The following is a 27,399-nucleotide window of genomic DNA, read 5'->3' on the forward strand; positions in this document are numbered from 1 at the left end:
GTACAATGGCAGAACAGGCACAAGCTAGACATTTCCATTACAAATGGGAGAAACTGGAGAGAAAGAAGGCATAACAGGCACCAAGCAAGTTAGCAGGACACATTACATTAGCCCTCAGAGCTTTGAAGATAATCCTCTGTTCTCTAAGGCAATTTACACAATAGCTCTGCCCTCTAGACTATAGGTATTGGCCACACTCTTCAGATTGCATGGAGGCCTCTCGGCCCTGAGCTTCAGCTCTGCCTTCTAGGCCCACTGGGACCACAACTCTGCTCCATCAGCTTTAGGTGCACCATTCTCCTAGTCCATCTTCTTGGCAACTCCACCCTTACAAATACTAGAAGCCATTGCTTCACCCTTTGAAACCCCTGAGGTCATGGCCATACCTTTTGAGACTGAGGCAGCTCACCTTCTTGTGTTCCTTGTCTTTTCAGCTTCTTCATGATTTCTTGGCCTCCTAGCTCCTAGGGCCTCATGCCCGCATCTGCCTGCTGAGTCAATTGTTCCAAAGCTCAGTAGCTCCACTGATAAGTGCCCAGAGGCACCCCACTCCTCCAGGAAGCCTCCTGCACACAGGAAGTCAGTTCTCTGGCTCCGTGAGTCGGCAAGCCTAGCTCCACCAATAAGTGCCTGGAGGCACCCCACTTGGCCAGGAAGCCTCCTGCGCACAGGTGCTCAGCTCTCTCACTCTGTTGGTCAGCTCCAGCGCTGTCTCGCTCTGGTCTCCTGATTCTGCTACTGCTGGTTCTCTGCTGTTGCCACTTCTCTGCCACTGCAGGTTCTCCGCTGCGCTGGTCCCCTGCTACTATCACAACTCTATCCATTCACAGTTTCAAAATCGCTTCTGCGTTTTAGGTATCTGTTAGAGCAGCACCCCACTCTCTGGTACCAAATTCTGTTTTAGTCATATAGTGCTGCTGTAACAGAAATACCGCAAGTAGATGGCTTTAACAAACAGAAGTTTATTTTCTCACAGTAATGTAGGCTGAAAGTCCAAATTCAGGGCGTCAGCTCCAGCGGAAGTCTCTCTCTCTCTCTGTCGTCTCTGGAGGAAGGTCTTTCTCGTCAATCTTTCCCTAGACTAGGAGCTTCTCTGCACAGGAACTCCAGGTCTAAAGGATGTGCTCTGCTCCCAGTGCTTCTTTCATTGTGGTATGAGGTCCCCAACTCTCTGCTTGCTTCTCTTTCCTTTTACCTCTTGAGAGATAAAAGGTGGTACAGGCCACATCCCAGGGAGGTGACCTGAGTAAGGGTGGTGTTACAATCTCACCGTAATCCTTTCAACATAAAATTACAATCACAAAATGGAGGACAACCACAGAATACTGGGAATCATGGTCTAACCAAGTTAATACACATATTTTTTGGGGTACATAATTCAATCCATGACAATGAGAAACTAATTTGCTCTGTAAACCTTCACCTAAAGCACAATTTAAAGAAATAATGAGCACACTCAACTCACATGCTGATATAGGAATACAGTACATATGTGAATTACCATGTAGCAGTAATAGTGTGACTTGGTGAAGGAGTAGGAGCAGGAGACAGCAGAGATACCAGTAAATATGCCTTTGATCTTCAGTGCTAATTATTCAGGCAACAAGAATTAATTTATGAATGTTAGTTTAGTAAACTTAAAATGATCATGTGTGTGAGATAATACACAATACTGGGGAAGCCAGCACACAATACTGGGGAAGCCAGCACAACCTGTATAAGGCAAGGTCATGGAAGTGCCATAGAAACGTCCAAACTCCCTGAGGGACCAAATTGTTAGGCTGAGGGCTTCAGGGATCATGGTCTCAGGGAACACCTAGCTCATTTGCCGTAACATAGTTTGTAAGGAAAATGTTCTACATTCTGCTTTGGTGAGTAGTGCCTGGGGTCTTAAAAGCCTGTGAGCGGCCATCTAGGATACTCCACTGGTTTCACCCCTTTGGGAGCAAGGAAGAATGAAGAAAACTAAAGATACAACGGAAAGATTAGTCCAGAGGGGTAATGGACCACATCTACCATGGCCTCCACCAGACTGAGTCCAGCACAACTAGATGGTGCCCAGCTACCACCACTGACAGCTCTGACAGGAATCACAATAGAGGGTTCTAGACAGAAAAATGTAGAACAGAATTCTAACTCAAAAAGAAAGACCAGACTTGCTGGCCTGAGAGACTAGAGAAACCCTGAGAGTATGGCCCCTTGACACACTTTCAGCTAAGTAATGAAGTCACTTCTGAGGTTCACTCTTCAGCCAAAGATTGGACAGGCCCATAAAACAAAGCAAGACTAAAGGGGCACACCAGCCCTGCAGCAAGGACTAGAAAGCAGGAGGGGACAGGAAAATTGGTAGTAAGGAACCCAAGTTTGAGAAGGGAGAGTGTTGACAGGCCGTGGGGTTGTTAACCAATATCATAAAACAATATGTGTACTAACTGTTTGATGAGAAACTAGTTCTGTAAACCTTCATCTAAAGTACAGTTAAAAAAAAAAAAATCACGTATGACCTGGAAGTTAGCATGATCATTTAGAAACTGTTTAGGACAGGAAGTAGACGTACAAGAAAAAAAAAACTGTAGAACATATCTAGACAATTAGAATTATTTATATCATGAAAAGAGTTTTCAAGGAAACATGATGATGCATCAGTGTTAGAGATGATAGACACTATGAATCTCTTCTAAAATGTTTTAATAGACAAGAGTCAGAGGGATACAGGACCTAGTGATTTTAGTGTATGTGAACACATCAGAATTGTATGAATAAAAATACTCAATGTAATTAAGTAAATAAGTTAATCTAATATATTTTAAACTCTTGAACTTACTGAATTAAAGGCCATGGCTACAAGACAATATCATTCATAGCAATAGTAAAGGTAGAAACAACCACACAACTACTTACATTTATTGTGAATCAGAAAAGTGTTTTTATGTGCATTATCTTATTAAATCTTCACAACGACCGTGTGAAATAGTCACTAGTATCACCTCCATTTCATAGACGAGAAAACTAAGGAAAAGAGAGGGTTAGTTATATCCACAAGGTCACACAGTTAGCAAGTATCATTTAGTAAATATTTAGTGAGTGTGCCTACCACGGACTTGGCACTTTTGTAGGTAGTAGGTAATTAGCAATAAGTAAAACAAGTCCCTGCCTTCAGAGAAAGACCTTACCTTCTGAGGGAGATAGACAACAAACAAACATGGAAACATGTAAGTCAGATGGTGATAAGAATTGTGATTTTGTAGAACAGTAAAGCCCAGTAAGGGGGGCAGAGAGTGCTGGGATAAGGTACCGGCATGGGCTTTCATCACTCTTTTTTTAATAATTTTTATTGAGCTTTAAGTGAACATTTACGAATCAAGTTAGTCTGTCACATATAAGCTTATATACACCTTACTCCATACTCCCACTTACTCTCCCCTTAATGAGTCAGCCCTTCCAGTCTCTCCTTTCGTGACAATTTTGCCAGTTTCTAACCCTCTCTACCCTCCTATCTCCCCTCCAGACAGGAGATGCCAACACAGTCTCAAGTGTCCACCTGATACAAGTAGCTCACTCTTCGTCAGCATCTCTCTCCAACCCATTGTCCAGCCCCTTCCATGTCTGATGAGTTGTCTTCGGGAATGGTTCCTGTCCTGGGCCAACAGAAGGTTTGGGGACCATGACTGCCGGGATTCCTCTAGTCTCAGTCAGACCATTAAGTCTGGTCTTTTTATGAGAATTTGGGGTCTGCATCCCACTGTTCTACTGCTCCCTCAGGGGTTCTCTGTTGTGCTCCCTGTCAGGGCAGTCATCGGTTGTGGCCGGGCACCATCTAGTTCTTCTGGTCTCAGGATGATGTAAGTCTCTAGTTCATGTGGCCCTTTCTGTCTCTTGGGCTGATAGTTATCGTGTGACCTTGGTGTTCTTCATTCTCCTCTGATCCAGGTGGGTTGAGACCAATTGATGCATCTTAGATGGCCACTTGTTAGCATTTAAGACCCCAGACGCCACATTTCAAAGTGGGATGCAGAATGTTTTCACAATAGTATTATTTTGCCAATTGACTTTGAAGTCCCCTTAAGCCATAGTCCCCAAACCCCCGCCCTTGCTCCGCTGACCTTTGAAGCATTCAGTTTATCCCAGAAACTTCTTTGCTTTTGGTCCAGTCCAGTTGAGCTGACCTTCTGTGTATTGAGTATTGTCCTTCCCTTCACCTAAAGTAGTTCTTATCTGCTAACTAATCAGTAAATAACCCTCTCCCACCCTCCCTCCCTCCCCTCCTCGTAACCACAAAAGTATGTGTTCTTCTCAGTTTATACTATTTCTCAAGATGTTATAATACTGGTCTTATACAATATTTGTCCTTTTGCCTCTGACTAATTTTGCTCAGCATAATGCCTTCCAGGTTCCTCCATGTTATGAAATGTTTCACAGATTTGTCACTGTTTTTATCAATGCGTAGTATTCTTTGTGTGAATATACCACAATTTATTTAGCCATTCATCCATTGATGGACATCTTGGTTGCTTCCAGCTTTTTGCTATTGTAAACAGAGCTGCAAGAAACATGGGTGTGCATATATCTGTTCGTGTGAAGGCTCTTATTTCTCTAGGGTATATTTCGAGGAGTGGGATTTCTGGGTTGTATGGTAGTTCTATTTCTAACTTTTTAAGAAAACGCCAGATAGATTTCCAAAGTGGTTGTACCATTTTACATTCCCACCAGCAGTGTGTAAGAGTTCCAATCTCTCCACAGCCTCTCCAACATTATTATTTTGTGTTTTCTGGATTAATGCCAGCCTTGTTGGAGTGAGATGGAATCTCGTAGTTTTAATTTGCATTTCTCTAATGGCTAATGATCGAGAGCATTTTCTCATGTATCTGTTAGCTGCCTGAATATCTTCTTTAGTGAAGTGCGTGTTCATATCCTTTGCCCGCTTCTTGATTGGGTTGTTTGTCTTTTTGTGGTTGAGTTTTAACAGAATCATGTAGATTTTAGAGATCAGGCGCTGGTTGGAGATGTCATAGCTGAAAATTCTTTCCCAGTCTGTATAGGTGGTCTTTTTACTCTTTTGGTGAAGTCTTTAGATGAGCATAGGTGTTTGATTTTTAGGAGCTCCCAGTTATGGGGTTTCTCTTCATCATTTCTGGTAATGTTTTGTATTCTGTTTATGCCTTGTATTAGGGCTCCTAATGTTGTCTATATTTTTTCTTCTATGATCTTTATCATTTCAGTCTTTATGTTTAGGTCTTTGATCCACTTGGAGTTAGTTTTGTGCGTGGTGTGAGGTATGGGTTCTGTTTCATTTTATTGCAAATGGATATCCAGTTATGCCAGCACCATTTGTTAAAAAGACTATCTTTTCCCCAATTAACTGACACTGGGCCTTTGTCAAATATCAGCTGCTCATATATGGATGGATTTATATCTGGGTTCTCAATTCTGTTCCATTGGTCTGTGTGCCTGTTATTGTACCAGTATCAGGCTGTTTTGACTACTGTGGCTGTATAATATGTTCTAAAATCAGGTAGAGTGAGGCCTCCCACTTTCTTCTTCTTTTTCAGTAATGCTTTGCTTATCCGAGGCTTCTTTCCCTTCCATATGAAGTTGGTGACTTGTTTCTCCATCACATTAAAAAATGGCATTGGAATTTGGATCGCAAGTGCATTGTATGTATAGATGGCTTTTGGTAGAAAAGACATTGTTACTATGTTAAGTCTTCCTATCCATGAGCAAGGTATGTTTTTCCACTGAGGTAGGTCCTTTTTAGTTTCTTGTAGTAGTACTTTGTAGTTTTCTTTATATAGGTCTTTTACATCTTTGATAAGAATTATTCCAAAGTATTTTATCTTCTTGGGGGCTACTGTGAATGGTATTGATTTGGTTATTTCCTCTTCGATGTTCTTTTTGTTGATGTAGAGGAATCCAAGTGATTTTTGTATGTTTATATTATAACCTGAGACTCTGCCAAACTCTTCTATTAGTTTCAGTAGTTTTCTGGAGGATTCCTTAGGGTTTTCTGTATATAAGATCATGTCATCTGCAAATAGAGGTAATTTTACTACCGCCTTGCCAGTACGGATGCCCTTTATTTGTTTGTCTAGCCTAATTGCTCTGGCTAGGACCTCTAGCACAATGTTGAATAAGAGCGGTGATAAAGGGCATCCTTGTCTGGTTCCTGTTCTCAAGGGAAATGCTTTCAGGCTCTCTCCATTTAGAGTGATGCTGGCTGTTGGCTTTGTACAGATGCCCTTTATTATGTTGAGGAATTTTCCTTCAATTCCTATTTTGGTGAGAGTTTTTATCATGAATGGGTGTTGGACTTTGTCAAATGCCTTTTCTGCATCAATTGATAAGATCATGTGGTTTTTGTCTTTTGTTTTATTTATGTGGTGGATTACATTCATGGTTTTTCTAATATTAAACCAGCCTTGCATACCTGGTATAAATCCCACTTGGTCGTGGTGGATTATTTTTTTGATATGTTTTTGAATTCTATTGGCTAGAATTTTGTTGAAGATTTTTGCATCTATGTTCATGAGGGATATAGGTCTGTAATTTTCTTTTTTTGTGATGTCTTTACCAGGTTTTGGTATCAGGGATATGGTGGCTTCATAGAATGAGTTAGGCAGTATTCCGTCATTTTCTATGCTTTGAAATACCTTTAGTAGTAGTGGTGTTAACGCTTCTCTGAAAGTTTGGTACAATTTCATCACTCTTTTATACAGAGACCTATATGTTGTTATTAGGTGCCATGGAGTAGGTTCCAGCTCATAATGATAATATGTACAACAGAACGAAACACTGCCTGCTCCTGCGCCATCCTCGCAATTGTTGCTGTGTTTGAACCCCTCCTTGCAGCCACTGCATCAATCCATCTTGTTCAGGGTCTTCCTCTTTTTCTATGACCCTCTACTAAGCATGATGTACTTCTTCAGGGACTGGTCTCTCCTGATGGCTTGTCCAAAGTACGTGAGACAAAGTCTTGCTATCCTTGCTTCTAAGGAGCATTCTGGGCGTACTTCTTCCAAGACAGACTTGTTTGTTCTTCTACCAATCTGTGGTATATTCAATATCCTTCTCGAACACCAGAATTCAAATGCGTCGATTCTCCTCTGGTCTTCCCTGTACACTCTCCAGCTTTCGCATGCATATAAGGTGACTGAAAATATCATGGCTTGGGCCAGGCACGCTTCAGTCCTGTGACATCTTTTTTTTTTTTTTTACACATTAAAGAGTTATTTTGCAACAGATTTTCCCAGTGCAATATGTCATTTGATTTCTTGACTGTGGCTTCCATGTGTGTTGATTGTGCATCCGAGTAAAATGAAACCCTTGACAACTTTGATCTTTTCTCCGTTTATCATTATATTGCTTATTGGTTCAGTTATGAGAATTTTTGTCTTCTTTATGTTGAGGTGTAATCTATACTGAAGGATATAGTCTTTGATCTTTATCAGCAAGTGTTTCAAGTCTTCTTCACTTTTAGCAAGCAAGGTAGTGTCATCTGCACATCTCAGATTGTTAATGAGTATGTCGTTTGGGGAGGGATGCTTTGGAGTATAAAAGTAGAGAATGGTGTGGACCATAGGTTTGGGAAAATGAGACTGTAACTCCCCTGCTCAGAATTCTTCAGGTGGTTCTCCATTGCCTTCAGAGCTTTAGAGGCATTAAGTAGCATTCCCAAAGCCCCATAGCCAGTATGAGGAAGAACTTGGTTTCAGACCCAGAGCTGGATGATAGTAAGAAGTGTACTCATTCATAGCTGTTAAGCTTGCTGTTCTCCTTAGAGTGAGAAGTCAGTCACATGTTCCCTGGCTTCCAGTCATCCACAGAGAATCAAATCCATAAGCCTTGGCAAAGAATGTAAGGCCGGCCTTCCCTTTTGCCCTTACTTTTACTCGCCCCTCCGCTTGTACTTTAACCTAGAGCAAAACAGTACTCCTTACAGTGTCAGGTACCCAGGACTTGGCACGTCTGAAATGTCCTTCTCCCTTTTATTTCATAACCAGAATTTTATGTCTTCCTTGAAGCCTTTCTTTACCACTTTCCATCCTAGGTTGAGATATAACTTCTTCCCGTTTGCTGCCTCTGGAGCTTATGTATCTTTGTACTTGCTCATCATCTCCAATGGAAATCATTCCCTGAGTTTCTGTGCTTCCAGCCAGGGTTGGAGCCTCTCCTTGGGGGTCCTAGAGAAATCTATGCATGCATTGATCTTGGCTCTTATCACACTGTGTGTGTGTGTGTGTGTGCGATTTCTTTGCTTACATGTCTCCAAGTTCTTCCACACTCTAAGACACTGAAAGCCCAAGACTACTTTTGTCTATATCTCAATCACGGAGCATAGGGCTTGGCATGTAGTGTATCTGTTCATTTAAATTGAACTTAAAATATTAGATGCACAGTTATAATGATGACAGTTTGGATAAGATTAAAGCAAGTGAAAAATGTTGAGCAATGATGTTGCTCAACATTTTTCACTTGCTTTAATCTTATGTTGACCAAAAAAAAAGATTATAAAAATAACTTTTTTTTTTTAACTAATAGAGCCCTGGTGGTGCAGTGGTTAAGTGCTTGGCTGCTAACTGAAAGGTCAGCAGTTCAAACCCACCAGCTGCTCTGTGGGAAAAAGATGTGGCAGTCTGCTTCCATAAAGATTTACAGTCTTGGAAATCCTACAGGGCAGTTCTACTGCATCCTGAAGTGTCGCTATGAGTCAGAATTGACTTGATGGCACACAACAACACAATAACATAAAATAATTGCTTAATGAGAGATTATGTGCCAGACATTAAACACAGTGCCAAAATGCATCATTCCATCATTCCAAACCAAATTCAAACTTGAAAGATACATCTTATTAGGTAGAACTTTCAAAACCAAATTTTTTTAGATATAACTTCTAAAACTAAAATTTAAAAATGCATTTATTTTGAAATTGCTAAAAGGAATAGGGTAAATGGAAGTGTTGGAGGGGCTTTAAATGGAGGGAAAAGTCTTTAGGAAGAAACAGAGACATCTTTGTTTCTTTATGTTCAGTTTTTAAAACATTACTACAAATGTGTATCCTTGGCTACATGGCAGAGATCTTCCGGAAAGAACACTGTACTTATTCATAATTTGGATATGGCAAGTTGGGTGAGAGAGAAGGCTATGGGGGAAGTGAAGCCAGATAGGACCATGCATAATGCAGTGCTTTGAGTGGTCATCAACCATTAATGTGGAGCCTTCAGTAAGTACCATCCTTGCAACCTCCATTGCAAAGTGGGATACTTAGGCCATGGCTACCCAAAGAAACCTAGTGCCCTCGAGTCGATTCCTACTTAGTGTGATTCCGATTTTTGTTCAATAGGGATCTTACTCATTGGGAAGTCTGTTGAATAATTTTTTAACTGGAATTCCTTTTGCTGATTGCTTTATGTTTCTTAGATAATAATGTTCTCTCAAAGTGACATACTTAAAATCACTGATAAAACATTTTTAGGCATGTGTTTAATCTTGGCTTATGTAACACATGCTATTCTAGCATTGTATTGGTTGGATTGTACTCTGAAATAAATTTTAACATGAAATCTAAGAAAAATAATTGCATAAATGACCCTAGTTTTCCCATGCTTCTCATAGCACAATACAGCTTTTCTCCCCACTCTCCTCCCCACCCCCCTTTTTTGGTTTGATTTTATTGTCTCTTTAATTTCTCAATATTTTGTGCCAGTGAAAATCTTTATTCATCCTAATACTTGGAGTGTATCATGTAGTAGGAAAGACTACACTCTTGGTCAAAACAGATATTTAAAAAATTATTTTGCTTTTAAATCCTTTTCATTATCCAGTAGAAATATAGCTCTTTTTTGGTTTTACTGTAGTGACACCACAGCCAGAGCCCTCTGGGAAGCCTTACTGAGCACCAAGCACAAAGAGGCAGTGATGGAAGTTCGGAGACATCTAGTGGAAGCTGCAAGCAGAGAAAACCTGCCAATCAAGATGAGTATGGGTAAGCATATCCATTTCACCTAGGACAGAAGTGATTGTAGGCTCTGAGGAAGTTATTTAAGACTGCTTAGAACTGTGGGTTAACTCACCCAACATGAAATCTAGGTAGAAATATTGAAGGAATTTGTAAACTGTTGAAAGACTAGGGAAGGAATGTGTGCACACTAACTAACCACTTTGCCTAGACTCAACTTTGGGGATTCTGGGAGAGTCGTTGTTTACAAAGAGTAGTTCCTTTAGTTTTTTTTATTTGAGCTAGAAATACCAGAAGCGGTCTGGGCCTTCTCCCATTCATCCTATTCTACCTCTTCTCACCCCCTCCCCTTTTCTTTTAATCCTTGTCCTTCGCCATTATGGTCCTGAGAGAATGTTCTTTTATTGATTTAGAATTGGTGAATGAACTACTGTACTGGAAAACAATTGCGCAGTTAGACATGCTCTGCTGGCTTCTCACCCTTAGAGTGGTCTGTTAATTGTTCAGTCACATAATTGTTGTCACATCTTCATTGGGGGAATAGCATACCTTATTTTTCTAATTCTTACTTTTTTACATCTTGCTTCGACTTCACTATTAGAAGAATCTGGCTGAAATGGAGTTTAAGTTCTAAATAGCCTTTTTCTTGAGATAAATGTCAGAGAACCACAGAGCTAATGTTTTGATATTAGGAAAGGAATTTGGCTTTATTTTTTAGTTAAATAATTTTATTAAGGTGGAAATAAAGACGGACATTGAATCTAGTTAGCTGGTAGAATTTATTCCTAGAAACTTGCAAAATTTCATTTCCGTGTTTTTTAGAATTAGGGGTTCTTAACTTATTATTATTTTTTTTAACTTAGAATCTTAGTAAACATGAGTACATTTTGCCTGGTGGGAAAACCTTTCTTTGCTAGGATTTGTAGCCCAAGTTCTCGATTACTTATGGGGTCTAAAGTCAAATATCGAGCTGAAGTAGAAGAACAAAATTTTGGAGGTAGAAGAATGTGGGTGAACCTAAGAGGGAAAAAGTTATACAGTGTCATAATGTGAAAAAAAAAAATTATGACTTTTAGTGTGTTAGGTGACTATATAGGAGGGCTTTAAGAAACATAATGATAAAAAAAAAAATGAAAATAGCTAACATTTATTGAGTATATATAATGTGCCAGGTACTCTAACTCTTTACATGGGTTATCCTCACAGTCATTCTATGAGGTAGGTACCTTTTTAAAAACAACCAAACCCATTACCGTCAAGTCAGTCCCAACTCACGGCAACCCTTTGTGTTACAGAGTAGAATTGCTCCATACAGTGTTTTTTTTGCCTGTAATCTTTATGAAGCAGATCACCAAGTCTTTCTTCTGAGTTCTGCTGGATGGGTTTGAACTGCCAATCTTTAGGTTAGTAGTTGAGCACAAACTGTTAGTATCCCATTTTTCAGGTAAGAAAATTGAAGCATAGAAAAGTAAGTTGTTTAAGGCTGTACATCTGATAGGGGGCAGGAATGAAATTCAAATTCAGGCATTTTGATGCCAGGGACTATGCTTTTGACTATAAAATCATCCTGATACAACTAGTGCTGTAAGTCCTATGTGTTGTCTAGTAAAATAAAGTTGCTGCCTTGTAGCCAGCCTCACATTTGACTATTAATTCTTGTTTCTTTTCATTTTTTTTTTTTTCTCACTGTCCTAGGTACACCTCAATAACAAGCAGGTTTACCTTACAGAATTTCTTATCCTTAAGTGTGTTGAAACAAGAACTAATTCAGATTAGGAATCAAGAAAAGTAGGACTGCACAAAGAGTCTTGATGATAAGGTTAATTTATGTCATGTTTCAGTGAGGTAGCCTTATGATCCCATCACAGAGCATAAATCAACTTTTATTGCTCAATGCAGGACTCATGAAAGATCAACACACTTTCCAAAAGGGCTATATCTTTAAAAAAAATAATCAGAGCCAGAAGTAAAAAAAAGGACGGGTAACTCCGTAAGGAATTCAAATTTAAAAATGTTTGGGTTTTCTGTCGACCAAAAAAAAAAACGTTAAGATAAAATGGCTTGCTTTATCCAAAAACTCCAGACATTGGGAGGGGTAGTGGGAGAGAAAAAAGAAAGAAGGAAAGAAACAGAAATAGACAGTTGTGAGCAAAATTTTGTTGTAAGAAAAACCGAAAATATTGGCCCCAAACACTCCATCCATGTGCCAGCTGCAGTTTAGTGAAAGATAACACGGTATCTTTTACAGTTTAGCAACAGATAACACAGAGAACGCATTTCTACTTCGTATCACTGGCTAGGATTTCTGGTGTGCCTCATTTCCACTTACTAACAGATACATGACCATGAACAGTAAGGATGGGAGCTGGAACTGAAACATAATAAGATGTTGACATTTGAAAATGGCCTATCATATAGCTTATCATAAAAAAAAAAAAAATCATGCTCTGGTATTCTAGATGGCTGGAATTCTTTTTCTAGCAGCATTTAAAACTATGAAAGGTACTTTAAACCATGCACTGTTCTTAAAATCCCTGCTGAAAATTCTACTGAAGTATGCATTTTTTCGGCTTCTGATACTTTTGAGAGATTCAACTCATCTTTATATCCTAGACTGAGGAGGCTTGTGTATTTAAATTCACTGAGAAGGACCCATGATTGAAACTTCAGATCCTAAGTATAAATTTTCTCAGTACAGGGTAAGCTCATATTAAAACATTACGAGCACCAAGAGAAATAAACATTCTCTTAAGGGAAGAAAGTTTAATTGCTAAAACAAAGAAAAAAATTCATTTCATCATTTCACATATAAACATATGCCATCTCTTCTAGCATTTGTTATTCAATTGTCAGTTAATGAAATAGACGTGTTCCAGAAAAGTGATTTTTAAAACATTGTAAACTGGATTGTATTTTCCCCACTGACTTTCATAATGATAGATGTATTCTGAAAGTAAAAAGCAAAAAAAAAAAAAGTTGCCATTGAGTTGATTCTGACGCATAACGACCCTGTGTGTTTCAGGAAAGAACCGTGCTTCGTAGGGTTTTCAATGGTTGAATTTGGGAAAGTACATCGCCAGGCTTTTCTTCTGAGATGCCTCTGAGTGATCTCAAACTGCCAACCTTTTGGTTAATAGTTAAGCACTTAACCGTTTGAACCACCCAGGGACAAAAAGCAAATAAAAAAAAAAAAAAAAAAAAAAACCCAAACCCTTTGCCATTGACTTGATGCCAACTCATAGCAACCAAAATGGCCACTCGCAGAAGAAGCGAGTACGGGGCACTCATCTCAAACTGGTTCAATTTGCGGAGTCTCGCTCTCTGGAATACCACTGTGGTTGAGAAGTCTGCATCGATTTGTCCTATACTTCTCCATAAAATGGACATATTCCCAAGTGCCAGACACATTCTGCTAGAGCTGAAGTGAAACAGATGGCTTTTTGACACTGTCCTTTCTTTTGTAGCCAAATTTCTTAAAAGAGTATTCTATGTTTGGCACTTCTATTTCCTCATTTGTTTCTTGCTTATTCATCTAGGAGAGTCTGGCTTCTGAAGTTTTTTTTTTTTAAACTGAAAAAATCTCCCAGACTGCTAAATCTAAGAACAATCTTAGTGATCTCTTTGCAGTATTCACTAATAGACCATTGCCAGTTTTTTGTACGTTTGTCTGTGTTTTCTGTGACTTTAGGCTCTCCTGTGATGGAGTGCAAAGTCAATTATGTCTGATGGTGAATCACAGCCAAACTTCAACTCTTCTTTATCCATAAAAATGGAGAAAATATCTATTTTCTGGGATTTGGTCACAGGGGTGGGGGAATGAAAGCTTGGAGCAGAGTGAAGATTATGACTGTCAAGCAAACAAATTGCTTTGATGCAGTTATATGCTCTGTCTATGGGAAAATCTACATGGGAAGTGTGATCATTAAGATTGTGTGTCAACTTGGCTGGGCCAAGATTCTCAGAAGGTTTGGCAGTTATGGTATAGTTTGGCAGTTATGGTATAGTTTGGCAGTCATGTGATGATGTGATCACCTCCATGATGAGATTTGATATAATGTGTTCACCTCCATGATGGTATCTGCTGTGAGTACCCAAGCAGTTGAAAGGAAGTTTCCTTGGGGGGCGTGGCTTGCATCCAATATAGGTGGACTTTCTAGCAAGGCTGGTGGGCTTTTGCTTGCTGTGGATCCTGCAGCTGGTTCCTGTTCTTCTGACCTCCGGTTCTTGGGACTTGAGCTAGCAGTTTACCTGCTGTCTTGCCTGCTGATCTTGGGATTCATTGGTCTTTGCAGCTTGTGAGCAAGGGCCCTGCTGTTTGACCTGCTGATCTTGGGTTTGCCAGTCCCTGTGGCTACATGAATCAGGAGAAGCCTTCCAGCCTGACCCATAGACTTGAGACGTTCCAGCCCCTATAACTGTGTGAGCCATTTCTTTGATATAAATCTCTCTACATATGTTTATACACTTTACTGGTTTTACTTCTCTAGAGAACCCAGCCTATGACAGGAAGCTAGATTATAAGAAGGTTGTTTGATGAGAGTGAAATAAAAATAAACAGATCAAGCTAGATGATTTCCCCTTTTCTTTCTGGGAAGATGCATTCATTCAGTTTTCCCACTTGTCCTTTTCTAGGCTTTCTGCTGAATATCTTCCTTCTGATTATAGCGTCTTTCTTTTCTAAATACCAGCCTCCACTCCGCCCCATGCCCCTTTTTTCAGCTTAGTTGTAATTCCATTATTGCTTCCCTGTTTCTGCACACCCTTCCCAAATTGCCTTGACTGTATTTGAGTTCGCAAACTTCTGTGGTCACAGTTTTATAGAAAATCTCTTGAGCCACGTTTCTAGATGACAGTCTAATCTGTTACATTGTGATACTTCTTAATATACTCTCCTAGTTCTGGGGCACCTTAGCATCAGCCCCGTACACTCACCGCCATTTTCTCTTTTCCAAATTAAACATGATGAGTTGCTTCAACCATTTCTGAAATCACAAGTCTTCATCACAATTTCCTTTAGTTTGGAGCCACTGACAAAGCTCTATTTTGTAAACATCTCTCTTAAAATGTGATGTGCAGAGATGAACACAGGTGTTGTCTTGTTCTTACCCTCCTTTTGAACACTACCAAAAACCAACCCATTGCCATTGAGTCGATTCTGACTCGTAACAACCCTATAGGACAGAGTAGAACTGTCCATAGGGTTTCCAAGAAAGCACCTGGTGGATTCAAACTGCTGACCTTGTGGTTAGCAGCCGTAGCTCTTAACTGCTACACCATCAGGGTTTCCTTTTGGACACTACGCTTCTCTTAATGAAGCTCCAGATGAGATTAGTGATTTGTGTTTCCCATTAATGCCACACCTACCATAATTTCCTGCTACTTGCTTCGAAAAACAGCAATAAATCAAAACACTTCAAAATTTTATTTGATATACAGGTAGTCTCCAACTTAAGACTTATAATTGAAGTTACAACGAACCACTCTTACAACTGTCCTTTTTTATGATTTCTGTTTTTTTATGTACATATGTATATATTAAAATATATCCAAGTTTTTATTCGTCCAACAGAGACTAGAAGGACCCCAGAGGTCATGGTCCCCAGACCTTCTGTTGGCCCAAGACAGGAACCATTTCCAAAGCCAACTCTTCAGACAGGGATTGGACTGGACTATGGGATAGAAAATGATACTGGTGAAGAGTGAGCTCCTTGGATCAAGTAGACACATGAGACTATGTGGGCAGCTCCTGTCTGGAGAAGAGATGTGATGGCAGAGGGGGTCAGAAGCTGGCTGAATGGACACGAAAATAGAGAGTGGAGGGAAGGAGTGTGCTGTCTCCTTAGAGGGAGAGCAGCTAGGAGTATATAGCAAGGTATATATAAGTTTTTGTATGAGAGACTGACTTGGTTTGTAAACTTTCACTTAAAGCACAATAAAAATTAAAAATATATATATCTGTAAGTTTATATGTAATGTTCCCAACCCCCAAATACAAATAAAGATCAGATTTATAAAGATAACTGATAAAAGGCAGTAATAATGAAAAGTAAAAAAAAAAAAAAAATGAGGTATTCGACTTATGTCAGAACCAACTTACGATGGAGTTATCAAAACAGGTCCGCATTGTAAGCCAGGGACTACCTGTATATTTTTGTTCAACAGTTATTGACAGTATGCTGCTTCCTGTTATTTGTACTTGAATTCATCCAGTTCTGGCTGGATAACAGTTGTGTTTTGATCATATCTATTTTTTAAAGAAGAATTTCATCTAAGATTAAGGGGAGCATGTGTGTGTACATTTGCCTGTGGATGTATGTATATGTGTGTGTGTGAGAGGGAGAGAAATGAGTGGTGTGATTATTAAACTTTGTGAAAAGGATAGGTTAAAACTTAATAAGATCAACACACCATGTGATGTATGGTAATTTATAAAAGGTGAGAAAATCTGGTTGCCTCATAGGATGCAAACCCTGATTATTAACTCTCATACATCTCATGTATTAGCTATTATCACAATTTGGAAAGTAGGGAAGGGAATTCACTTTTGTTGAATAGCTATTTTGTTTCAGGTACTATAACAGAAGTTTTACTTGCTTCTTTTCATTTAATATTCCTAATAATCTCGTAAGTTTGGTACTTTTTTTACTCCCATTTCAAAGATACAGGAAAATTAAGACCCGAAAGGTTAAGTTTTTTTTTTTTTTTCTTCCCCATGATTACTGTGCCAGTTATTAAATTGTCTGTCAGTTCTAAACCCACCCTCTGCTCTGTGATACTGGGACTGGGACCCTGCAGAAGACATTTCTGCTTTTCCAGCTGGTTCCGTTTTAACCAAAAACAAAAAACAAAACCGAACTCGTTGGTGTCGAGTCGATTCTGACTCATAGCGACTCTACTGGCCAGATTAGAACTGCCCCATAGGGTTTCCAAGGAGCAGCTGTTGGATTTGAACTGCTGTCTTTTGGTTAGCAGCCGAGCTCTTTAGTACTGCAGCAACAGGGCCCCTGTTAGGCTGTGCTAGAGGAAGACTGCAAGCCTGGAGGAGGAAGAAGTGACTTTCTTCTTCCTATCTGCTTCCTGTGGACTTTCTTTCTGCTATAAGCACCCTGCCAATGATGCTCCTTTATCCCAGCAGTGGCAGTTCCTAGCTGTGGTAGCAGATGAGTCCAGTGTACAGTTCTTCCAACACTTGCAGAACCAGCTTCATCACACTCCATTCTCCAGCTCTGTGTTTCAGCTCACAGATGCCTAAGTCTAAGTTTTAGCCATTTCAACCCCTTCCTTTTGTTTCCTCTACCCTAGTCTTGGTAGCTGATTCCTGCAATTGCTATGCCTTTGATACCTTAGAGTCTTTTTTGTCCTTTCAGTTATCCAATTAATAATTCTGTGTATTAAAATTTTTTCTGTAACTGGTATGTTTTCTGCCTTCTGGTTGGACCCTGACTGATAAAGTCACATAGTAAGTGAACCAGAATTCAAATCTGGATCTTTCTGCCTTTTATATCAGGCTTCTTTTTAGGTAGAGGAATTAAACTAGTTTGGGGGAGCGTGGGATTTATGCAGAAGGCAGCTACAGAGCTACAAACACAGATATGATTGTGCTTTTTCTCTGCTTAAAATCCTTTGATGGTTCCATGTTGCCTCGAGATAGGGTCCAAACTCCTTAGCCTGATTTTTATAAGATCTTTCTAAAAGCCCTAGTGGCGTGGTGGTTAAGCCCTTGGCTGCTAACCAAAAGGTCATTTGTTCAAGCGCTTTTGGGAGACCGTAAAGATTACAGCCTTGGAAACCCCATGGGGCAGTTCTGCTCTGTTCTATAGGGTTGCTATGAGTTGGAATTGACTTGACAGCAATATGTTTTTTTGATTTTCTGCTTTCTAACTTCACTCCCCCACCCCCCCCACCACAACTGCGCTTAACCCACCGATTCCTACTACCTTCCTTTCCTACTTCTCATTACGAACGGTAAACTTTTGCAGCTCCAGGTCTTTGTTGTCTTTGCCTGAAATGTTTATATTTGGTCGTCCCTCCAGATCCACCCTCCACCCTTCTTTGCCTGTGTCTCAGGAGGCTAACCTTTAGGAGATGCCTCAACAGGCTTTCCTGTTCTCTGCCTTTAGTTGGGTTTGGCCAGTAGGAAGCATGGGCAGGAGATTTGGACAGCGAGAGGAGCGTGTGGTTAGGGTATTGATTGCCCTGCCAGGATACAATTGTTGCAGCCCTCTAACCCATCCCTTGCTGGTTTTCTTTAACGCTCTTGATTTCCCTTAACTTACCAGTTGCTGTGGAGTTGATTATGACTCATGGTGTTCCCATGTGTCAGAGTAGAACTGTGCCCCATAGGGGTTTTAACTTTGATTTTTTGGAAGTAGAGGGCCACATCTTTCTTCCAAGGCACCTCCAGGTGGACTTGAACCTCCAACCTTTTCATTAGCAGTGAGCACGTTAACTGTTTGTGCTACTCATGGACACGTCTCTTAACCTATACCCTTGTAGAAAGTTCCTTTGTTAAACTCTCCTCATTTTTTCCTATTTGCATGTGCCATCTCTTTCCTGGCAGAAACTTGACTAATATAGCCACTCATGTCCTGTTATGAGTTGAATTTGTTCCCCAGAAATGTGTGTCAACTTGACTAGGCCATGATTCCCAGTATTATGTGGTTGTGTACCATTTTGTGACCTGATGTGATTATCCTATGTGTTGTAAATCTTAACCTTATATGATGTTAATGATGTTAATGAGGCAGGATTAAAAAAAAATTAGAGACAGTTATATTAGTCAGGCAGGACTCAATCTGTAGGATTACAGTATATCTTGAGCCAATCTCTTTTGAGATATAGTAGAATTGAGGAGAGAGAGACCTCGTCACCACCGAGCAAGAAGAGCCAAGAGTAGAGCTGTCCTTTGGATTTGGGGTCCCTGCGCTGAGAAGCTCCTAGACCCAGGGGGGGATTGATGACAAGGACCTTACCCCAAAGCTGACAGATGGAGAAAGGCTTCACCTGGACCTGGCACCCTGAATTTGGACTTCGAGAAGAACTGATTCCTTTGAATTGTGGTGTTGGTGAAGAATATTGAATATACCACAGACTGCCAAAAGAACAAACAAATCTGTCTTGGGGAGAAGTACAGCCAGAATGCTCCTTAGAAGCAAGAATGACAAGACTATGTCTCATGTACTTTGGACATGTTATCAGGAGGGATCAGACCCTGGAGAAGGATATCATGCTTAGTAAAGTAGAGGGGTCATCAAAAAAAGAGGAAGACACCCAATGAGATGGATTGACACAGTGGCTTCAACAAGGGGCTCAAGCATAACAAGAATTGTGAGGATGGGACAGGACTGGGCAGTGTTTCGTTCTGTTGTACATAGGGTCGCTATGAGTCAGAACTGACTCAATGGCACCTAACAACAACAACAAACTGAGAGAATAAACTTCTGTTTGTCGAAGCCACCTACTTATGATAGTTCTGTTACTGCAGCACTAGCTAAGACACATCCCAACACACACACACTACACATACCTATAAACGCATTTTTTCTGTCAGAAGTCATCTCATTGTTCATTACCTCATACAGGTGTCACTTTCTCTCTGGCATCTTGCTTCATTCCTTTGCACCCTGCTTTCCACCCCTTCCCCAACAGATAAATTGAGAAGAAAGGCCTGATGATCTACTTCCAAAAAATCAGCTGTTGAAAACCCTATGGAGAACAGTTTTAACCTGACACACATGGGGTTTGCCAGGAGTCATGCTCTCTGGGATGCTAGATTGGTACAATTTTCTAGAGAACACTGGAATCACAGATGGATGTCAAAATATAAGGAGGGAAAGAAAGCTCATTGAAATTGCTTTTTCTTTAGACAATATCCAGATTTACAGGTAACGGACTATTATATTCATTCATTCAAGAGATGTTTCTTATGTGTACCTACTATGTATTAGATCCTAGTAGGGGATAGGAAACACATAAAATATCTTGTTTTCAAGTGAAAAAGCCATTTAACTTTTCAGAATCTGTTTTCCTGTGGGCAAAATGAAGATTTTATTACCTGCTATCTAGTTATGATAATAGATTATCTAGTTATGATAATTAGATGATGATTTATGTGAAAGATAAAAAACAGTTGTCATTGAGTCAGTTCTGACTCCTGGCAACCCCATATTTGTCAGATTAAAACTGTACTCCATAGGGTTGTCAGTGGCTGATTTTTTGGAAGTAGATCTCCAGGCCTTTCTTTCAAGGTAGATCTAGGTGGACTCACCTTTCTGTTAGCAGCCAAGCACATTAACTGCACCACCCAGGAACTCCATGTGAAAGATGTTGTTAGGTGCCATCGAGTCGGTTCCAACTCACAGTGACGCTGTGTACAATAGAACGAAACACTGCCCAGTTCTGTGTCATCCTCACAGTCATTGTTATGCTTGAGCCCATTGTTGCAGCCACTGTGTCAATCCGTCTTGTTGAGGGTCTTCCTCTTTTTCGCTGACCCTCTACTTTATCAAGCATGATGTCCTTCTCTAGGGACTGATCTCTCCTGATAACATGTCCAAAGTACATGAGTTGACGTCTCGCCATCCTTGCTTCTAAGGATCATTCTGGCTGTACTTTTTCCAAGACAGATTTGTTCGTTCTTTTAGGAGTCCATAGTATATTCAATATTCTTCACCAACACCATAATTCAAAGGCGTCAGTTCTTCTTCCATCTTCCTTATTCATTGCCCAACTTTCAAGTATTCTGTAAAAGGAGGGCATAGCATGATGAAATTTTTTATTGTTTCCTGAACAGATAAGAAACATTATAAAAATAATGACCAATGGCCATGCAACTGTATATGAAGAGTCCCCTACTAGATCTAGGGTTGGAATTATTCTGTCTGTAGGATATGTGTCTTGATCATCTCAGTTCGGAAATGTGGACTAGAATGATGGGTTCCACAAGTGAAAGTAAGGATTTGGGTTTAGTTACCTAGTGATTATGTTGAAACCTAAGGAGTGAATCTCTGAGGGAAGTGTGAGGTTGAGTATCCAGAGAGAGAAGGTAGAATGAATGAGAAGAGGGTTGAAGACAGAGCACTAAAGAATATATCTGTTTAACTGGTATGGGGAAAAAGAATCTATAAAAAGAGACAGGGAAAGAGTTCTCATTGAATTAATAATTAAAAATGCCTGAAAGCATTAAGGTCACTAAACAAATGCTTCCCTCTTACACTGCATCACCTACAATGGAAGAACTTGCATTTTGTCTGTTTCTCCATATTCTCATCTATATAGTGGAAATTAGAATTTCTAATGCCCTCTGCATGTACCTTCTGGCTCTATGCTTATAACTTAAATTGGTATTTTTTCTTTTTCTTTCTTTGTTTCCTCCTTTTCCCCTTTTGAGGCTTCTTATGTTTTCCCAACATAAGGAATCCTTAACATAAGAATATGGACTAGCAGTTTAACAACTCTGAGAGAATGATATGGCTGGGGTTGGGAGATTTATTTACTTAGAGGCTCCTTTCAGAGCAGAAATTCCTTTGGAAGTCAGAGTAGACCCAGCAGGGAAAATCTCCCACCCTGGCAGCCTGGTAATCTGCTCTTGGATAAGAGGAGTAAGTTATCCATTCCCTTCCATGCTCTCTGCTTGAGTTTATAAACATTAATGCAGTGTTTAAGTTATCCTCTGCAAGGCTGCATTTTCAAAGAAATCCAAACCATAAATGTCCCTGGTGGTTTTCTGTTTCATTGTTTTGCACAACTTTTAGGGAGAGCTGTTTGTTTTTTGTTACCCCTGGTCCTGTAGTTATTATACTTTATTCAATACTGGCCTGGAAACATATCTTGCAGTAGATTGCTGAATGTTGGAATGATTTGATTGAATTGATTCATAGAATTTAAATGCTCTTTTTACACCGGTTTCTTATTCCACTTATGTAATGCTGTAGAGCTCAAACATTTGTGTTACAAGAAACATATACTATTTCAAGGATATCCCAAAAAACCTTTTTCTGTATTTATGGTGTTATAAAAATGGACATCAATTTCCAGCTGGGCTTTATCCAAGCTTCACTATACAGATGGCTGTATATACTGCCCTTCAAGTCCCTGCAGGAGAAGATTTATAGTTTTTTCCCTCTCCCACCTTTAATAATTTGTTTCAATGTCTAATAGTCATCACGATCAGGATTTTTTTTTTTTCTCATGTCTGACTTAAATCTCTCCACCTGCGTGTTAACCATATTTCTTTGCCCTTTGACCTTAATAGAGGTGGAAAGCAGGCAGTTATTACTCTTCTGTTTCTTTATGTTGAAAGGTAGTGCCTTACCCATTGTACAAATCGGTGATAATAATAAAGCCAAATTTCCCAGAGAAAAATACATGTCTGTTCTACATGAAGCAGACATTATTTTGTTTCTTAATCAAGAGAATATTTCAAAATGTAAACCAAAATTTTATTACTTTAAACTCCACTCTTTGGTTATGATGAGCTGAGGTTTGCTCGCATGTATCAAACACATCTGTCTTGAAGAAGTGTGGCCAGAATACTTAGAAGCAAGGATGGCGAGACTACATCTCACATAACTTTGGATGTGTTATCAGGAGGGATCAGTCCCTGAAGAAGGATATCATGCTTGGTAAAGTAGAGGGTCAGCAAAAATGAGGAATACCCTCAGTGAGGTGGATTAACACAGTGGCTGCAACAATGGGCTAAAGCATAACAATTGTGAGGATGGTGCAGGACCAGGCAGCATTTCATTCTGTTGTACGTTGGGTCACTATGAGTCGAAACTGACTTGATGGCACCTAACAGCAACAACATCAAACATTATTGAAGGTACATTAAATGTCAGCAGCATGCTAGACCTAGGGCACACAAAGATGAATAAGGCCAATACATACAATAGTATGGAAAAAAGTATCTGTTAGGTAAACTGAGGGTATAAACAACGGAACAGTGCAGCTTATATAAGAGTGAAAATCAGCCCAACCCACTGCTGTCAAGTTGATTCCAACTCATAATGACCCTATAGGACAGAGTAGAACTGCCCCATGGGATTTCCAAGGCTATAAATCTTTACAGAAGCAGACTGCCACATCTTTTTCCCTTGGAACGGCGGGTAGGTTCGAACTGCTGACATTCTGATTAGCAGCTGAGTACTTTAGCCACTGGGCCACTACGGCACCTCACTTGAGAGTGAAGATATCTTTATATCTTTAAATCATAGTAGTAAACTAGAGAAAAGTTGTGTTGCAATGACAGAAAAAGATAGTTTTAAAAAGAATGAACCTGCGATTATGCTGGAAAACGAGAAAAGGTACTGTCAGGAGATGAGAATTTTTGAGAACTTTCTCAAAGACAGAAGGAGAATCTAATTGATGGAGACAAAAACAGGGAAATCTTCAGTCTAAGAAATCATAAGTGGGGGGTAGGTCTTTTGATGAAAATCCCAAAGAATCTCCAAATTTAGAAAGTCACTGTATAGTCCTCATAGTTAAAGAACTGCATTTGGAAAAGTTGGACAATTCTATCCCATTTTCCTCTCCACCTACATTAGATTAGCTGTAGTCATGATTTTTTTTTTCCCCTCTAAACTAAAGCTCAGAAAACTGCTCTCTAAAGAGAGTTGACAATCTACCAGTGAGAACTAATAGAAGGGAGTTTTGGAACCTAAAAACGTACAAAGTATGACTAGACTTAAACAATAGACATGGAGAGGGGAAAAAACCAGAAAGGTGGCCCTGTTCAGGGGCTTCCTCTCTGCTTGTACACTTGCAGTGTAGTGAATTACTGTAATATAGCCTATCTAGCCATGGTCTTGTGACTCCCAAAATTGATTGGGTGGGACTATGCAAATGAGGTGCTTGTGGCTTACCAAGGGGATTGGACATGTTGCTAATAATGCAAGTAAGGTGCATAGAACCCTTGCAGGGGTGGGACCGTGCAAATACGGTATTGGAACCCTAAATATGGGATTCGTCCATTTTGCCATTCTGCTAGGCTTAAAATGAGCCTATCCCAGAGGCCAGAGAGGGAACCTCACTATCATGAAAAAGAAGAGCCAGGAGTGGAGCACATCCTTTGGACCTTAGAGTCCCTGTACTGAGAACTTTCTAGAGCCAGGAGACAGAATGCTGTACCGTTGGAGATGGTGAGAAGACTGAGAAGCAGTGGCAAGCATGGCAGAGTCCAGTGGCAGAGAAACGGCAGTAGCAGAAACAGGAGACCAGCACAATACAGCATGGTGGGCTCCCCAGCCCACAGAGCAAGGTTGCTACAATGGGTGTGTTGACCAATGGAGTAAGAGAGTTGTGCGCCTTCAGCCCAAGGCGTCGTGATGGAGTGTGGTATCTCTGGGCACTTATTGGTGTAGCTAAAGAGCTTTGAAACACTTGCCCAAGAGGAGAGACGTCAGGCTGAGGGGCCAAGGGGCCAAGGCCTGAGGAGAGAGGCCTGCCTGAGGGCACGGCTGAGAAGCTCTCCTGACTGAAGAACTATATCCTGAGTCATTCTTGATTTTGAATTGTAACTTGTTACTTTCTAATAAACCGTATAACTGTGAGTATAGTCTGTGAGTTTTGTGTGGCCATTGCAATGAATTACTGAACCAGCAGAGAAGTAGAGAATGCTGTGGGAGGGATGGCTGATGTCAGAATTGGTAAAAAAAAAAAAGGGCTGGAGAGAGGAGGTGTGTGACTTCACCTCATAGGATTCAGCTTTGGGCTGATGCTGATGTTGATTCTCTCTCCTCCCTCTGAAGATAGATGAGATATAACACCACCACACAATTTTTACAACACTCTATGGACAATTTTCTGTCAAGATGCTCCACTTGGGGAAACAGACCTAGCAACCTGTAGAGGAAACCTACGCCAGCTCTCCTTATAAGTAAACATAATCCTTCATTCCTACATTTGAACTGACAGTGATCACCAAAGAGGAGAGAGCCCTTCTTCTTAGTGCCCTTCTGCAGATGAGGGAACTAAACCTCAGAGAGATTATTCCTTCTCTCTGTCATTTTGTGGTTAAGTGCAGAGTTGGAAGTTGAATCCAGGTTTGTTTGCCCTTGATAGTTGATTTTTATTGCTTTAAAATTTTTTAAAAAGTAATTCTAGCACATGTTTATAGAAAATTCAAGACAACATATGTGTAATAAACAGTGAATATTATAGCCCTCTCTCTCCATGTCCCAGTCATCCTGCTCTTCATAGTAACCATAAATAGTAAATTAGTGTCTTGTCCTTCTACGTCTTTTTTTTTTTTTTAAATGAAATTAGGTGAGAAAGTAAGTAATGAAGTATACAGTGAAAAAGATACGTATTAACGGTGGTACAGATGGTTAAGTGCTTGGTTACTAACTGAAAGATTTACAGTTTAAATCTACCCAGAGGTGCCTTGGAAGAAAGGCTTGGTGATCCTGTCCCAAAAGGTCGCAGCCATTGAAAACCCTGTACGCAGCTCTACTCTGAAACACATGGGGTCGCCAGGAGTCAGAATTGACTCAAGAGCAACTGGTTTGGTTTTTGGTTTATTTGGCAATATGTTTTCTGTTGTGGTTTTTTTCCTCACTTTTATTAGTGTTTTGCTACTCAGCATAAAATGCCATAAAGAAAACTTAATCATATAGTTGTGCCTCATTTAAAACACTTTATGTATACTTTAAAAATTAAGTTAAACTAAATCACATTGAAAACATGTAAGGATATGTAAAATTGTAGGAATAGAAGTCTAAATTCATGAGGGGGAATGATGAGAATTGTCATCAACAAAAAGCTGATTCCTACTAGGTGGCATGCCTCCACTCCCCAACCATTTTGCCAGTTTTGACACTAGCCATCCCTCCCATGGCAAACTCTACTTCTCTTCTGGGTTTGATAATCCATTGCAGTGGCCACATAGAATTCACAGACTGTACTTACAGTTAAGTGTTTTATTAAGGAATAGGTTACAACTCGGGATTAGGATCAACAGGCTACAACTCGGGATTAGGATCAACAGGCTACAACTCAGGATCAGGATCAGTAGGCAAATTCTCCCATCTTTAATGCAGGCCAGCTCTCTCAGCTCCTCTTGACTATGCAGGCCTCCTCCCAACCCCCTCAGGACAGGACTCCTCTCAGTCCTCTCGAGACAGGCTCCTCTTGGCCCTGCTTCTGTCGCCACCAGCGCTGTTACTAGTCCTTTTCCGGACCTTTCACTGTGTTGCTGGGCCCTTCCGGGCCTGTCGCTCTCTTCAGTGTTACAGCCCTTGACCTGTGTTACAGCTCTTTTTAGGAGGTTTCTTGCCTTCTCCTCCTCTTGTTTCTTCTCTTTCCTCTTCTTCTTTTGTCCTTCTGCTTCTTTCTACTGATTCTCTTCTTGCTTCTTTCTGTCTGAAAAAAACCTCTGTGAGTTGGCTGCTTCTGTGCACAACTCCTTGCCAATTTCAAGTCATGGACCCTACCAGCAGGGGCCACAAACTGACCAATCCCCTCTCGGTAGGCCACAGACACTTCATTTGCATTATAGGCTAGTCACCTCATTTGCTGTTCTATTGACTAGTCCCTGTAAGGTGCATACCAATCACAGGGCAGGCTGCAGCCCAGGGCCAGACAAAAAGTATCAAGCCACAGGTTGTTTACAGTTTATCCAGGAAATGTCAATCAACCTGGACAAAGTAACAAATGCTCTAGGGTAGAAAACCAGGGCAAAGATAACTCCTCAGGGCTTAGGGGAAAAATCTCACAAGATGTTTTTCCAAAGAACCAAGGCAAATGGCCACATAAAGGAACTCATTTCACTACAGGATATTGGTACAATTATGGAAAACTGTTTGACAGTGTCTATTAAAGATCAGTATACACCCACCCAGCAGTTCCACCTAGGGCATATATCAAATAGAAATGAGTGCTTATGTCTGTCTAAAGGCATGTATTAGAATATGGACAATATCATTATTTATAATAGCACCAAAGCCTGACATCCAAATGTCCTTCAACAGTAGAATGGATAATAGTTGTTGTTAGGTGCTGTTAAGTCAATTTTCAACTCATAGTGACCCTATGTGACTGAGTAGAACTGACTTATAGGGTTTTTTTGGCTGTTGTCTTTATAGAAGTAGATCACCAGGTCTTTCTCCTACGGAGCCGCTGGGTGTGAAGCCAACAACTAATAGGTTCTTGCCCAGCAGACTAGCAAATTGAAGTCAGCCAGACTCGGGGTTGGAAGAACAGAAGGGTTTATTCACAGTTTGCAAACTGGGAGGCAGGCAGGGTCTCACGACCTAAGGCTGCCAGCTCCCTGAACTAAGGCACATTTGCTCCTTATCTAGGGAGTGACATACATATTCATGAACAGTGAGGGGAGGATCTGATGCGTGCGCAGTCCGCATAATTTTTGTGACTGAGTTTTTACGCCTGGCTCTAAAAATACTGCACACAGCCCTAAAAAAATGGCAGTGGCTCACTACTGCCACCCC

At 40.3% G+C, this 27,399-nt stretch overlaps 1 protein-coding gene across 1 annotated transcript in view; it reads left to right on the top strand.

Annotated features, from left to right (window-relative positions):
- The window catches only part of SCFD2 (sec1 family domain containing 2), a 554,994-nt gene that overhangs the window by 58,539 nt on the left and 469,056 nt on the right, over nt 1-27,399 (top strand). The window contains exon 3 of the mRNA XM_049886901.1: nt 9,855-9,982. Coding sequence (XP_049742858.1) covers nt 9,855-9,982 — 128 coding nt within the window. The remainder of the gene's footprint in view (nt 1-9,854; nt 9,983-27,399) is intronic.

Source organism: Elephas maximus, chromosome 5, assembly GCF_024166365.1.
Source record: "Elephas maximus indicus isolate mEleMax1 chromosome 5, mEleMax1 primary haplotype, whole genome shotgun sequence".
Taxonomy (NCBI): Eukaryota; Metazoa; Chordata; class Mammalia; order Proboscidea; family Elephantidae; genus Elephas; species Elephas maximus.